General features: G+C 37.7%; 1 protein-coding gene across 17 annotated transcripts in view; it reads right to left on the bottom strand.

Annotated features, from left to right (window-relative positions):
* Positions 1-14,961, bottom strand: part of ITSN2 (intersectin 2) — a 157,014-nt gene that overhangs the window by 77,005 nt on the left and 65,048 nt on the right. For 9 of the 17 annotated variants that reach the window (XM_055377547.2, XM_055377549.2, XM_031008046.3 and 6 more), the window contains exons 15-16: positions 13,246-13,333; positions 5,792-5,931 (exon numbers count right to left, since the gene is read on the bottom strand). In XM_055377547.2, the coding sequence (XP_055233522.1) occupies positions 5,792-5,931; positions 13,246-13,333 (228 nt within the window). Of the gene's footprint in view, positions 1-4,335; positions 4,417-5,791; positions 5,932-13,245; positions 13,334-14,961 lie in introns of all 17 variants that reach the window. The other 8 variants (XM_055377543.2, XM_019021325.4, XM_055377544.2 and 5 more) reach the window with 1 other exon arrangement.

The raw sequence follows: 14,961 nt of genomic DNA, 5'->3' as shown, positions 1-14,961 counted from the left end.
CTACTCATTCTCTCCTCAAACCTCTCCACTCTCCTGGAACTTCTCTATGTGATCAGGAAACTATCATACAGCTACCAATCTTCTCTGAAAGAAAATTCTCTTCCCTCTTCACTTTCTTGGCTGATCCCTCGGGATACTACTTTTCTGCTAGTCCTCTCTCAGTTTATTATCATATACTCCATTTACACCAGGGTCAGAGGATAACTACGGTATTTTCCTTGCTCTTCACTGCCACTTTCAGATGGTTATTTCCCCCTCACTCTTAGCAACTCCATGCTTTTCTGGGGCTCCTACCATCCAGCAATACCATTCTCTCCTTCCTTTTTATTGTCATCTATTAGTCACCTGGTCATTCACTCACCTCACTATTCTCTAAGTCTTTGACATCCACATAAATGATGCAATCCAAACCTCAAGTCTCAGGCTGATCTCTTCATCAATGACCTTTTTAACTCTACTTAATCCATCATTCCCATTATTACACCCTGAGTCTTACTAATCAGAAACAGAACTACCATTGACCAAATATCCCATTCTTCAAACGTAAGTTCTTACCCTTCAAACTTTTCTTATACCTGGTACATCTATATCAACAGGGTTTGTTTGTTTGTTTTTTCTGAGACAGAGTTTTGCTCTTTGCCCTGGTTGGAGTGCAGTGGTGTAATCTTGCCTCACTGCAACCTCCACCTCCCAGATTCAAGCAATTCTCCTGCCTCAGCCTCCCAAGTAGCTGGGATTAAAGGCGCGTGCCATCACACCCAGCTAATTTTTTGTATTTTTAGTAGAGACGGGGTTTCATCATGTTGGCCAGGCTGGTCTCTAACTACTGACCTCAGGTGATCAACACGCCTCAGCCTCCCAAAGTGCAGGGATTACAGGCGTGAGCCACCACGCCCAGCCATCAATAGGTTTTCAACCTCACTGAGACCATTCTGTTGACTCCCATCATTCTCTTTATTAACACCCCTTCCTCTCTTCACATCCTTCATGTCTAGTTCATGTTTCAGAGCTCATCTTGATCATAATGCTTTTGTCAAGATCTGTAACTCTTTTGTCTCTCTCTCTTTGTGCATGTCTATTAAAACCTCAAACCTGTATGAACCATGAACCTATTTCATCAGCTTTCTCTGTGCTTATACCTAAACAGCTGAACATTGGTGAGGAAAAATCACACAATTAGGCATACTGTTTTCAATTTAAATACATCACCTCCAACTTCAAAAAGACATTCAACATTGCTCAGCACACTTAGGTTTTCCTCTATTAAGCTTGCATATCTGCACTGAGATGTCTATTTCATGCCTATTTCTCTCCTGAAACTTCCTAATCTTCCGTCCATTCTCCTCACTACCAGCTATAAACCTTGCCTCATTAGGCCATCAGACTGCAGCTCTCTCATCTTTCCATCTCAAAAAACCAACAGCACTTCCTGCATCTCCACCCCTCTTCTTCTGGCCTAGGCTGAGTTATATCATGTCCTCCTCTACCCAGGAAGATTCTTTCTGATGGTCCAACTTACCTCTGATTTTAAGTCTTGAAGCTGTCGATATGGGAGTGGGCCAGGGAAGTACTGGGTAGAGAAAGGCGGGTCCCTGGCTAGGGCTTCAGCCTCGGGCCTATGCCCATGAACCTAGGTGAGGACAGGCACTCCTGCCTTCGCACCCAAATGTTGCATCTTCCAAGACCACCCTGGCCTGCCACGCCACCATCCTGTGCCTACAAAAACCCGAGATCCTAAAAAGGCAGAGGCATAAGTGGCTGGACGTCATGAGGACCACATCGGCAGAAGATGACACAAGCAGCTGGTCATCAAGAGCACGCCGGTGGAAGAGCATGTCACCAGGCACCAGCAGGCCAGCAGGCCACTGACCAGAGGAACAATGCGGAGTTTGGCCAGAGCAGTGAGAAATCAGGTTGCGGCCCAACTCCAGGGTAAAACCGTCTCCCTTCTGGCTCCCCCATCTGCTGAGAGCTACTTCTACTCAATAAAACCTTGCATTCATTCTCCAAGCCCACGTGTGATCCAATTCTTCCAGTACACCAAGGCAAGAAACTCTGGGATACAGAAATCCCTCTGTTCTGTCCTTGTGATAAGGAAGGGGGTCTAACTGAGCTGGGTAACACGAACCGCCTATAGACGGCAAACTAAAAGAGCACTCTGTAACACACCCCCACTGAGGCTTCAGCAGTAAACATTCACCCCTAGACACTGCCGTGGGGTCAGAGCCCCACAGCCTGCCCATCTGTATGCTCCCCTAGAGGTTTGAGCAGGGGAGCACTGAAGAAGTGAGCCACATGCCCATCACCTGCCCTTCGAGGGGGACAAGGGAACCTTTCCCGTTTTACTGTCAACTTCCTACTCTCTACCAACAAATTTAACTGCATTCATAACCATCTTCTCACCGTATGTTACACTGAAAGTATTCTTTTTATCTAATCCTTTAATCTGTGCTCTCCATTCCATCTTAATCTGCTTCTTCAGGGACTTTGCTCCATCAATTACCACAATCTCAATCTTTCTCTCTTTCCCCCTGCCTCCTCCTTTCTTTTCTCTTTACTATTTCCTTCAAGTCTTTCTTAAACCAAAAAAAAAAAAAAAAAAAAAGATTTTCCTTTGACCCCCATGCTTTTTTCTTTTCATTCTAAGAGTTGTTGCTACTCACTTAACCCTTCCTCAACTCTTATTCATTCCTGATCCACTGCAATCCAGCTTCTGCTTATCACTCAAGTGAAATGGCACTTTTAGCAAGGTCTTCAAAAGTTTTCTTTTTGACAAATTCAATGGATATTTTTCTTTTTCTTTTTTTTTTTTGAGACAGAGTTTTGCTCTTGTTGACCAGGCTGGAGTGCAATGGTGCGACCTCGGCTCACTGCAACCTCCGCCTCCCGGGTTCAAGCGATTCTCCCGTCTCAGCTTCCTGAGTAGCTGGGATTACAGGCATCCGCCACTATGCCCAGATAATTTTTTGTATTTTTAGTAGAGACGGGGTTTCACCATGTTGGCCACGCTGGTCTCAAACTCTTGACCTCAGGTGATCCGCCCGCCTCGGCCTCCCAAAGTGCTGGGATTACAGGCGTGAGCCACCGCGCCTGGCCAATATTTTTTAGCACTATGTTAACTAATAACTCTGTATCATTTTCTAGTAACTACAGAAGACCTCTTTTCTTGCTTTCTGTGACAACACAGTCTCCTGACTGCTCTGACAGTATAGATTTCATATCTCTTTAGTTTCCTAAATTGCTCTGATGAAAGTATCAATAAGCAGTGTAAGTCTGGAAGGCAGGAAGCAGAAAGAACAAAGTAAAACAAGGGACAAGAATAACTGCTGGCCTGTGGAGAATCAAATGCTAACTCAAAGAATCAGACTCTGTGAGGGAGAACAGTCCACAAATCATCATTAAACTTCACTTTACAGATGAGGAAACTTAGTTTAGTTTCTATGCAATCCGTAGCAAAAGTTCTAAAAACCATATAATCTGGCCATTCATGCCATAACTATAAAGGCTAAAATATGGGTCCCCTGCTGCTACCATCTTTCCAATTTGCCCTACTTTGCTCAGGTAACAAATGAACTCTACTTATCATGTTTCTGTCTTCACTGTGGAATATATATGCATATAGGCAACTGCCCTATTGCCATCCATTTTAGTACTGAGTAAAATGTGTAGTCAAAATCTACTAGAGTCAGCAAGCAGTAAACATAAAGCACATTTCTTTAAGCTCTATTAAAATATTTTTAATAATCTACGTTATACATGGCAAAGAGAAATAGTTATTTATATAATTTAAACATTTTTATCTGATGTGTAAGCATGTCTAAATATGAGCCTGGTAACTAGACCTGACTAAAGTTGCCCCTGCATTATTGGTTCTTTAAAATTGTCCTTACAACAGTATTAGGAAGCAGCTTGGTGCATATATGACATAAACTTGCCCTAGATTTCATAAAGTATTAAGTTTTATCTTAAACACTGATTTTCAGTGATATGGGTAAGTGATTTAATCTCACATTTTCCTTTGAATTGAGTTAGTAATCATCTTTGTCAGTTAACCCACTCACAGGGATGTTGTAAAGGAACCAGGTTATATTTCTAAGTGTCCTGGGCTTCTTGAGACAGGTTACTGTGACAGGCAACCTTACTGACTTCTGGCATTAGACTCAAACAGGCAGTCAGATAGCAGAAGGATATTCAAGCAAGCAGAAAGAAAAAGTCTTATATTGTATATGTTATTTCAAACAAAGATACTCAGATAAAGGCAAAGAATAGTCTAGTTTTAAAAAAATAAAACAGCAAAGTAACTCAAAGAAAAGAAGCTAGATATTAGAAAATAACCTTAAGTAAGAGGAAGAGGTTGTTGAGACAGCTTAGCAGAGACAAAAGGCACTGAAGAACAGAGTCATCCATATTCCCACACTGTAAGATAAGGCAGATAAAAAGCCAATTAAACTACGTACAGAATTTTTTTTTTTTTTTTTTTTTTTTTTTTTTTTTTGAGATGAAGTCTCACTCTGTCGCCAGGCTGGAGTGCAGTGGCGCAATCTCAGCTCACTGCAACCTCCACCTCCCGGGTTCAAGCGATTCTCCTGCCTCAGCTTCCCGAGTAGCTGGGACTACAGGTGCATGCCACCATGCCCAGCTAATTTTTGTATTTTTAGTAGAGATGGGGTTTCACCATGTTGCCCAGGCTGGTCTCGATCTCTTGACCTCGTGATCCGCCCGCCTCAGCCTCTCAAAGTGCTGGGATTACAGGCATGAGCCACCATGCCCAGTTATGTAGATTTTTTTAAAGAAATAATATAGGGAAGATAAGTTGGCTGGCTTGTCTAACCAGCAATGACAAATGATTTGGTTTTCTATAAAATTTTTTTCTACTGAATATATGCTTGTGTAAAGTGTATTATTAACATTGTTCACCTCAAATTCCCTTTCCTTACCTGAAGCCACCATGTTGTCCTTTCTTTAGCATGCTGTTTACTCTATATTTGGTGTTAATGTTATTCTAAATAAGTCAGCATGATAAAAGCCATATGAAGAGAGAGATTTCTTATACAAAAGCTTTATGAAAAGCTTTATTTCTTACAGAGAATACCTTATGCTCTGGAAACTTTATATTGTTAGCAAAGGAATAACTGAGACTATTCCCAAATTTACATTCTATGCCATGAGCCTGGTTTTTAGTTTCTTTCATAGGTATGGCTTCAGTGTACAATGAATACTGTGATGAATGATATGCAGACAGTCTATGTTTTGGACATCTGCTCTGCCACTGCGGCAAACAATGAATCATTAACTCGCTTTTCGTGCAAAGTTTATAGTGCCAGATTCTGTTCTAGATTTCACTGATTATTGCATTATTTAACAAAGGTTAATTAAATTACACTTCACAAGGAAACAAAATAAAAACTGTGTTAAAAGAGCCTCTAACACTTAAACTATTTCAAATTTTCCATATTTCTCATTTTTGAAAATTGCCTAGGATAACGCTGGCTGAGATCAGTTCTGTAATACTGACAAAGGCAATTGTTCTGGAGATGTATAGATGCCAAGACAAATAGCACATAGTCATCAAAAATTGGAAACTGTGATAAAGTATATGTTTAGTTATATGACACTATGTCATATAACTAGAACATTAAAAACAATCTTGAAATTCTTGTATAGTTGAAATTATAAAATAAATTATGAAAATGTAATACATATAATAGCTTTAGCTATTTATTCTATTAAATCAAAATAATGAAGGTAAGAAGGCAGTTACCTAAAAATAAATAGTATCAAAAATAAATACCTTTAGTTGATTGTTAAAAGAATCCATTTCTGACAGCTTAGATGCAGTTTCTTTTTCAAGAGCATCTAACTGTTCTTTAAGTCTTTGGCATAATTCTTCCTTTTCTAATGATTTTTTATGAAGTAAACTGACCCCTGAATCTGAAAAACAAACATCAGACAGTTTACATTTTGCAGAAGTTCGTATGTCATTACCAGCATGTAATTTACTGTTTGGTCAGATTGATGTAACTAGACCAATACGAAGGATGTATACACAATGTAGACCAGTACAAGAGAAAACACTCAGTTGTTATTTCCACTTCCCAGATTATATGCTGGAAACAGCATCAGAGGAAATGGTGATAAGCCTTGGTTCTGCATTCAAAAGGACTAGGACCTGAAGTGAAATTCTACTTTAGGAAAGATGCTTCACCAATCGAATCCTCAGGCTTTTCATCTATACAATGAGCATCATACTACATTAAATGAGGTGATGGATATAAAGCCATTGTACACTCTGGTCCACAGTTAATACTCAATTAATAGAAACTATAGTTAAAGTAGCTTTCCATTTATTCTTAGTGCTCCCAAGAACAGGGAAATATTCACAGCAAAGATTCAATAAGTATTACTAACTGGATTATTTAGTAACATTATTTTAGGAGGTAAGAACAGAAGGTTTCATTTTATATTATCTTTTTTTACATATTCATGCAGGGATGAAGAAACCAGATGGAAATATATAATGTGGAATACATTACAATAAATTAAAATAGCAATATTATCTGTTTAAATGTCTATTTTTAACTTTATCATATTTTTGAAGTACAGAAGTACAAAATTTAAATAAAATGAAACATACAGAGTAAAAAATTAAAACGCCTCCATTTCAACTGCAAGTTCATCCCCCTTTTAGGCATTTACATTTAGATGTGTACATATTCAACTTTTATTTCCATGGGTTTTAACAGAATCATATTGTCTACATTGCTATGCAACTTGTTTACAATTTAGTAAGATATCTTATCAATCAGGACAAACAGATCTAGTTCATTCTTTTAAATTGCTCCATAGTAGTTTACATTATGGCTACTGCATAATTTATATAACTACCTTTCTGACTGGTATGGGTAGATGTTGGTCTGAACCCAATGATCAACATCTACCCATTTTCTCCTCCCTCTAACCCCTGGTAACCACTCTTCTACTCTCAGTTTCTGTATAGGAGTTCAACTTTTTTAGATTTTATATGAAACTGAGGTCATGCAGTATTTGTCTTTCTGTAACTGACTTACTGCATTTAGCATAAGGGAGCGCAAATATCTCTTTGAGACAGTAATTTTGTTTCCTTTGAATATATATTCAGAAGTGAGATTGCTGGATCATACAAGAGTTCTATCTTATTTTTTTTAGAAACCTTCATACTGTTTTCCTTAACAACTATACCAATTTACATTCCTCCAACAGTGTACATGGGTTCCCTTGTCCCCACATACTCACTACCACTCGTTATCTCTGATCTTTTTGATAACAGCCATCCTACCAGGTGTGAGGTGATATTATATTTCAATGTGGTTTAGATTTGCATTTCCCTGATGATTAATAATGTTGAGTCCCTTTTTAAATACCTCTTTACCATTTTTAGGTCTTCTTTGGAGAAATGTCCACTCAGGTCCTTTGCCCATTTTGAAATTGGGTTGTTTTTTTGGTATTGAGTTATATACATTCCTTGTATTTTGGATATAAACCACTTATCAGATACATGGCTCACAAGTATTTTCTCCCATTCCACAGACTGCCTTTTCATCTTGATTGTTTCCTTTACTGTGCAGAAACTTTTTAGTTTGATGAAGTCCCACTTGTTTATTTTTGTTTCCTGAGCTTTTGGTGTAATATCCAAAAAATCACTGCCAAGGCCAATGTCAAAGAGCTTTTGTCAATGTTTTCTTCTAGGAGTTTTACGGTTTCATGTCTTATGTTTAATCCATTTTGAGCTGATTTTTGAGTATGGTATAAGGCTCCAATTTCTTTCTTTTGCAGGTGGATATCCAGTTTTCCCAATACCATTTATTGAAGAGGCTACCTTTTTCCATTGTGTCTTCTTGATACCCTTGTCAAAAATTAGTTGACCATATATACTTGGGTTTATTTTTGGGCTCTCTATTCTATTTCATAAGTCTGTATGTCTTGTAATTGACAAAAAATTGTATATATATTGTATGCATGTTGTTTTAAAATATGTATACATTGTAAAATGGCTAAGGAGCTAATTAACATGCATAATTGAGCTAATTAACATAATGTGTATGTTAATTAGCTAGGCTCTCTATTCTGTAAATCTGTCTTTTGTAATCAACAAATAAAAACTTGTATTTATAGTATGCATGTTGTTTTGCAATATGTATACATTGTAAAATGGCTAAATTGAGCTAATTAACCTCACATACTTACCTCACATACCATTTTTGTGGTGAGAACACTTAAAATCTATTCTCTTAGCAACTTTCAAGAATACAATGCACTATTATTAACTATAGTCACCAGGTTGTACAATAGATTTCTTGAACTTATTCCTCCTATCTAACTGAAATGTTGATTTCCTTTGAGCAAACTCTCAGTGATCCCCTTTTCTCTCACCAGCCCTGGTAGCCACCATTTTATTCTCTACTTTTATGGATAAATATATACACTCCACAAATAAATGAAATCATACCGTATTTGTCTTTCTGTGCTTGGCTTACTTCACTTAATGTAACATCTTGGAGGTTCATGTTGTCCCTATGTCTGTTTTTATGCCAGTATCACGCTGTTCTGATTACTATAGCTTCATAATATTTGCAAACAGGCAGTGTGATGCTTCCAACTTTGTTTTTCTTTCTCAAGATTGCTTTGGCTATTTGAAGTCTTCTGTGATTCCATATACGTTTTAAAATTGCTTTTTCTATTTCTGTGAAAATGCTATTTGAATTCTGATATTGTGTTGAATCTGTATATTGCTTTGGGTAGTACAGATAATTTTTAAAATATTAATTCTTCTAATACATGAACATGGAGTATCTTTCCATTTATTTATGTCTTTTTCAATTTCTCCCATCAATTAGTTTTCAGTTACAGATCTTTCCCCTCCTTGGTCAAATTTATTCATAAGTATTTAATTATTTTTGATGCTGTCATGAATAATATTGTTTACTTGATCTCTTTTTTGAATAGTTACTGGTGTAAAAAATGCAACTGATTTTTGTACGCTGATTTTGTGTCCTACAACTTTACTCAATTCATGTACTAGTTCTAAGTTTTATTGCAGTCTTTAGGGTTTTCAACATATAGGATCATGTCATCTGCAGACAGGGATAATTTTACTACTACTTTTACAATTTGAATGTATTTTATTCCTTTTTCTTGTCTGAGTAGTCTTGCTAGTACTTCCAGCATTACGTTGAACAGAAGTGGTAAAAAGTGCGTATCCCTACCTCATACCAGATCTTAGATCAAGCTTATCCAACCTGCAGGCCATGGGCCACATGCGGCCCAGGATGGCTTTCAATGTGGCCCAACACAAATTCATAAACTTTCTTAAAACATTATGAGATTTTTTTAGCACTCATCAGCTATCATCGGCGTTAGTGGATTTTATGTGTGGCCCAAGACAACTCTTCTTCCAATGTGATCCAGGGAAGCCATAAGATTAGACACCCCTATCTTAGATGAAAAGTCTTCAGTTTACCCCCATTGATTATGATAGCTGTGAGCTTTTCATAAATGGCCTTTATTATGTTGAAGAAAATTCCTTCTATATCTATTTTTTTTGAGAGTTTTTATCATGAAAGGATGTTAAACCTTCTCAAATACTCGTTCTGTTATTTATGGAGATGATCACGTGGCTCGTAGATTTTTGTCTTTCATTCTGTTAATGCACACTTTAAATTTTGACAGAAATTGCCAAACTACTATTCCAAAAAAGCTGTTATCAACTTATGTCACCAACAATACCTGTTTCTGCAAACCCTCATCTATATCGGATATTATCAATCTTTTTTCATTTTTGCTAATTGGCAAAAAAGAAACCTGATTGTTATTTTAATTTGTATTTTCTTGATAACCAGTGACGTCAAAGAAACATCTATTTATGTTTCTGGCCACAGTCTTGAATTGTTAGGTCTTATCCTTTGCCGTATTTTTCTATTGGGCTGTCTTAATTTTTGATTTGTAGAAGCTCTAAATTCTTGTATTACATGTACTTCAAATTTTTTAGTGTTTATGCTGTCTTTCATTATGATGTTTTCATTTTTAATCATCAAATCTGTAAGTATTTTCTTCATGACTCTATGTATTGTTTAAAGAGACTTTCCTCATACCAAGATTATATTTTCCTGTTTTATAATAGTTTTTAAGTTGTTTTTATGTTTAGCCTCCTAATTTATCTAGAATTTATTTCTGTACATAGAGAGCGGTAAAGAGCTCCCCTGCAACTCTTTCAGATAATCCACTGTCCCTCAAATCACTTACTGAAAGCCCATCCTTTCCCCACTGATGTTAAGTGCCAACTTTATCTTATCCTACGTTGCCATACATGCATGGGCTTTCTTCTAGACTCTATTCAATTCCATTGTTCTACTTTTCTATTTCTGATCAATAACACACTATTTTAGGCACTCTAACTTTCATATCTTATGTTTCGATATCTGATAGGGTTAGTCTCCTCCCCCCTACCAAAGTTTTTCTTTTTCAAGTTTTGCCTAATCTTGTACAATTTATTTTCTAGATGAATTTGTCAGTTATCTTGCCAAGTTTCATTTTAAGAAACCCAAAAAGAACTGAATATATAAATTAGGAGAGAACTGACATAGTATTGATGTATAGTATAGTATAATATTAAGCTAGTTCATTTAGGAACATACAATGTCTCTAATTATTCAGGAATCTTTATTTTTTTATTTTGTTTTGAGACAGAGTCTCACTCTATTACTCAGGCTGGAGTGCAGTGGCACCATCTCGGCCCACTGCAACCTCTGCCTCCCACGTTCAAGCGATTCTCATGCTTCAGCCTTCCGAGTAGCTGAGACCACAGATGCGTGCCACCACCCCTGCTGATTTTTGTATTTTTAGCAGTGATGGGGTTTTACCGCATTGGCCAGGCTGGTCTCAAACTCCTGGCTTCAAGTGATCTGCCCACCTCAGCACCCTAAAGTGCTGGGATTACAGGCATGAGCCACAGTGTCCAGCCTATTCAGGAATCTTTCACGTCTATTAGCGAAGTGTTATAGCTGCATATTTCTTCTTCTTCCTTCTTTTTTTTTTTTTGAGACGGAGTCTCGCTCTGTCACCAGGCTGGAGGGCAGTGGCACGATCTCAGCTCACTGCAGCCTCTGCCTCCCAGGTTCAAGTGATTCTCCTGCCTCAGCCTCCTAAGTAGCTGGGACTACAGGCGTGCGCCACCATGCCCAGCTAATTTTTGTATTTTTAGTAGAGATGGCATATCACCATGTTGGCCAGGATGATCTCGATCTCTTGACCTCGTGATCCGCCTGCCTTGGCCTCCCAAAGTGCTAGGATTGCAGGCATGAGCCACTGCACCCGGCCCATATTTCTTCTTTATTCATAACAATGTATATTACTAATAATGCATGTTTTAATACCAAATTTGATGACATATATGAGCACTATGTTGGGTAACTGGAAAATAAGACAAAGAAACAACATGGTAGTACAGTGGGCTTTACAGTCAGACATGAATTTGAGTACTATGATTGTACCATCCTGGGTAACTACTTAATCTCTCTGAACCTCAGTTTTCCTGAGCTCACAATGGGAATAATAACTATACCAAAGGGTTACTGTAAAGATTAAAGGAAAGAATGCATCAAAACTGACTCACACAGTGCTTGGCACATGGCTGGTAATCTTCAATGGCAATTGTTAAACAGAGAGGAATCTAAGGGATACAGGGTACTTTTCAAAGCCCAAACAAAAGCTTCCTATTTTGAATTGGACTATGGCTAAATAAATAAATAGGTAACAGCTGCACTGAATTACATTCCACAGAGAAAGAATAGCCCCATCACGTCCTCAATAAGACATATTCTACATTTTATTCACAATTCAAATAGGAACAACGACAACAATGATGACAATAATAAAGATATATTTCTGCCACTGTGCATTATCAGGTGGGTTAGCTCGCCCTGACTCTGGAATGCCTGTGTAGGGGTGAGGTGGGGGCTAATATACTTTGAACAGGAAAGAACCAAGTATAAGGAACACTGTCTGAGCAGTGACATGGATAGACCACATCAGTGGAAGGCAGGAGACACAATAAAGATAGTTCACAAGAGTGAACTTTATTTCTGATATTTCTTCCACGTGAAGGGCCCTGCACTAGCCCAACAATCCCAGCTTCTTTCCTTCCTTTCACTAACTAGTGAGCTCAAGTTAAAGACCTAGGAATGTACAGCCTAGGCTCCTCCTAAGCCCTCACTCTCTAGAGACTTAACTGCCCACAGGAAACCTGCATTCTACTTTGTTCATGCATCCAGTGTTTTATAGGTGCAACTATACTACCCACAGATAAACCACACTGCCTAGAATCAGCTTCATCAATCATGAGGCAGTGATTTGGTTTCTCATTTGACTTGCTCCTTTGCCTTATTTCTTAATTTGTTCAGAACTTGCGCAAACAAGGGGATACTATTTATTGAACTTTGTAAACAGCCAAAACTATAATAAAGAGACCTACAATGGAATAATTGACTTGATAGAGACTCAATGAGTGACATTTTAGGATACTTTAGACAGTTGTAACACAACATCTGCAGATTTACTTTTCTTTAAATAAACCTTGTTTCTGCTATGCTTTTATTGGTATAGTATCCAATACAGAGAATTTTTTTCAGTTTTCTCATTGGGACCTGAGCAAAAACAAAAACAGTTACTATCCCATAAATTATCCTGGAATGTTTTGTTCCACAGGTGTCAGAGGGCCAAGATGGTAAAATTCTTTGTATGAAGCACAGAGTTAGATAATATAAAGGGTCTGGGCAGAGCATACCATCCTGCTTAAGCCTATGACTGCTGCACGCTAACACCCTAGAATCCCAGGTGCGGCCCAACCATAAAGCCTCCTCCTGAACAGTTCTTTAAAATCAGTGCAGGACTTTTCAAAATGCACATGTAGTCTTGTGTTAGAGCCAAATTTATATCTTATAGTCTAACACTTTATTTGATGTTTCAATTATATACATAAAAATATCATCAAGATATGAAGTCATACCACAATCATTACTATTTTATCTACTTTTTATCACTAAAAATGCTCTAACATCTGGGATATTTTTCACATTATTTTGAAACTTTAAACTTACAGGCAAAAAGTGTTATTTATAACAGAATACTTTTTTTAATTTTAAAAAAGTAACAATGTGACTGATAGTCATTCAGAAAAGGATAAAAGTAATCAGACAAACCTTAGAGACTTACCAGGTGTGTTACTGAACTGCATGTTTTTAATTCTTTCATTTAATAATTGCTTCTCAGGTACCAGATAGATAAGCTTATTCTGATATTCCTTATGAAAAGAAAAAATAGTACCTGATTACAATGTTATAATATTGTCCAAGAGTTTTTTTTGAAAACTTTAAAACAGGATTTACTCATCTTTGAAACTTATTTTAGAAATAATACATAGTTGTAAACTGCTTACAACTTATGAATCAACTAGAATGGAATTATGCCAAGAAATATTTAAGCCAAAATCAATTTTGAGTGACTGGCTGAAATTAAAAGGCAGTGAAGAAAGCCTTTGTAAATGGGGTGTGTCTAGAAGCCTACAATTTTCAGCTTACTGATGAATGACAGCAGACCTGCGCTAGATGGTATGTGTAAGCATGCCATGATACTTCAGGACGAATATGTGTATATCAAAGAGGGACTAAAAGCTGGGTGCGGTGGCTCACGCCTGTAATCTCAGCACTTTGGGAGGCCAAGGCAGGTGGATCACTTGAGGTCAGGAGTTCAAGACCAGCCTGGTCAACATGGTGAAACCCCGTCTCCACGAAAAACACAAAAATTAGCCAGGCGTGGTGGTGGGTGCCTGTAATCCCAGCTACTCAGAAGGCTGAGGCAGGAGAATTGCTTGAGCCTGGGAGGCAGAAGTTGCAGTGAGCTGAGGTCATGCCACTGCACTCCAGCCTGGGTGACAGAGGGAGGAAAAAATAAAAAGGGACTAAAAACTAGGAAAGCAGGTTTAAATCAGACAGAAAATATTTTTGGCTTTTGTTTATCTCTCCTGTAACAAAGCAAAAAGACTGATTAATTGCCAGTCCATGCAGTAAGAGAAATTGAGTAAGAGAACTCTAGAGATGCAGAAGGCTTCCACAGCCCCATTCTGCAAATAGTAATTATTGAACCAGACCCTACTGCACAAGTAAAGAAGAGAATTACCAGGACCCCAAGGGACATATTCAAGTTCTCATCATAATTTTAAAAAGAATAACTTTAAGTCAAAATTTCCTAAAATTAGTAGCAATAACCTTATTTTAATGTATGTTATGGTCTGAATGTTGGTATGTCCCCAACATTCATATGTTGGAACCTAACATCCAATGCAGTACTATTAAGAAGTAGGGCTTTAGGAAGCTCCACACTCATGAATGAGATGACTGTCCTTATAAAGGAAGTTGAAGGGACTGCCTTACCCTTTCTGCATGTGAAGACGCAGCAAGAAGGCACTAGTTTTAAAGGAGACAGCAAGCCCTCATCAGACACTGAATCTGCTAACACCTTGATCTTGGACTTCTCAGTCTCTAGAACTATGAGTAATAAATTTCTGTTGTTTATAAATTACCCAGTCTAAGGTCTTTTGTTATAGCAAGTAATGAATTAAGAATGCATAAACATTGTTAAAGAGTTAAAACTCAAAGTGATAAATGTCCACTTACGTATATATATTAAGCAAAACTTAACCAGACATCTAGCAGAGTTTTAGTAGGTCTATGGACTTCCTGATATTGTATACAGGATTGCGTGTATTTAGATCACAAGCCTATCAAAGACTCAAGGTTATTGACCCCCAAAACAAAACTCTATTAGAAGAACTGTTTCGTTTTGTTTTGTTTTGAGATGGAATCTCGCTCTATCGTCCATGCTGGAGTACAGTGGTGCGATCTGGGTTCACTGCAACCTCTGCCTCCTGGA

Source organism: Gorilla gorilla, chromosome 12 (genome assembly GCF_029281585.2).
Source record: "Gorilla gorilla gorilla isolate KB3781 chromosome 12, NHGRI_mGorGor1-v2.1_pri, whole genome shotgun sequence".
NCBI classification, from domain to species: Eukaryota; Metazoa; Chordata; class Mammalia; order Primates; family Hominidae; genus Gorilla; species Gorilla gorilla.
Note: the sequence above shows the minus strand (reverse complement) of the source record. Positions and strands in the feature narration are given on the sequence as shown.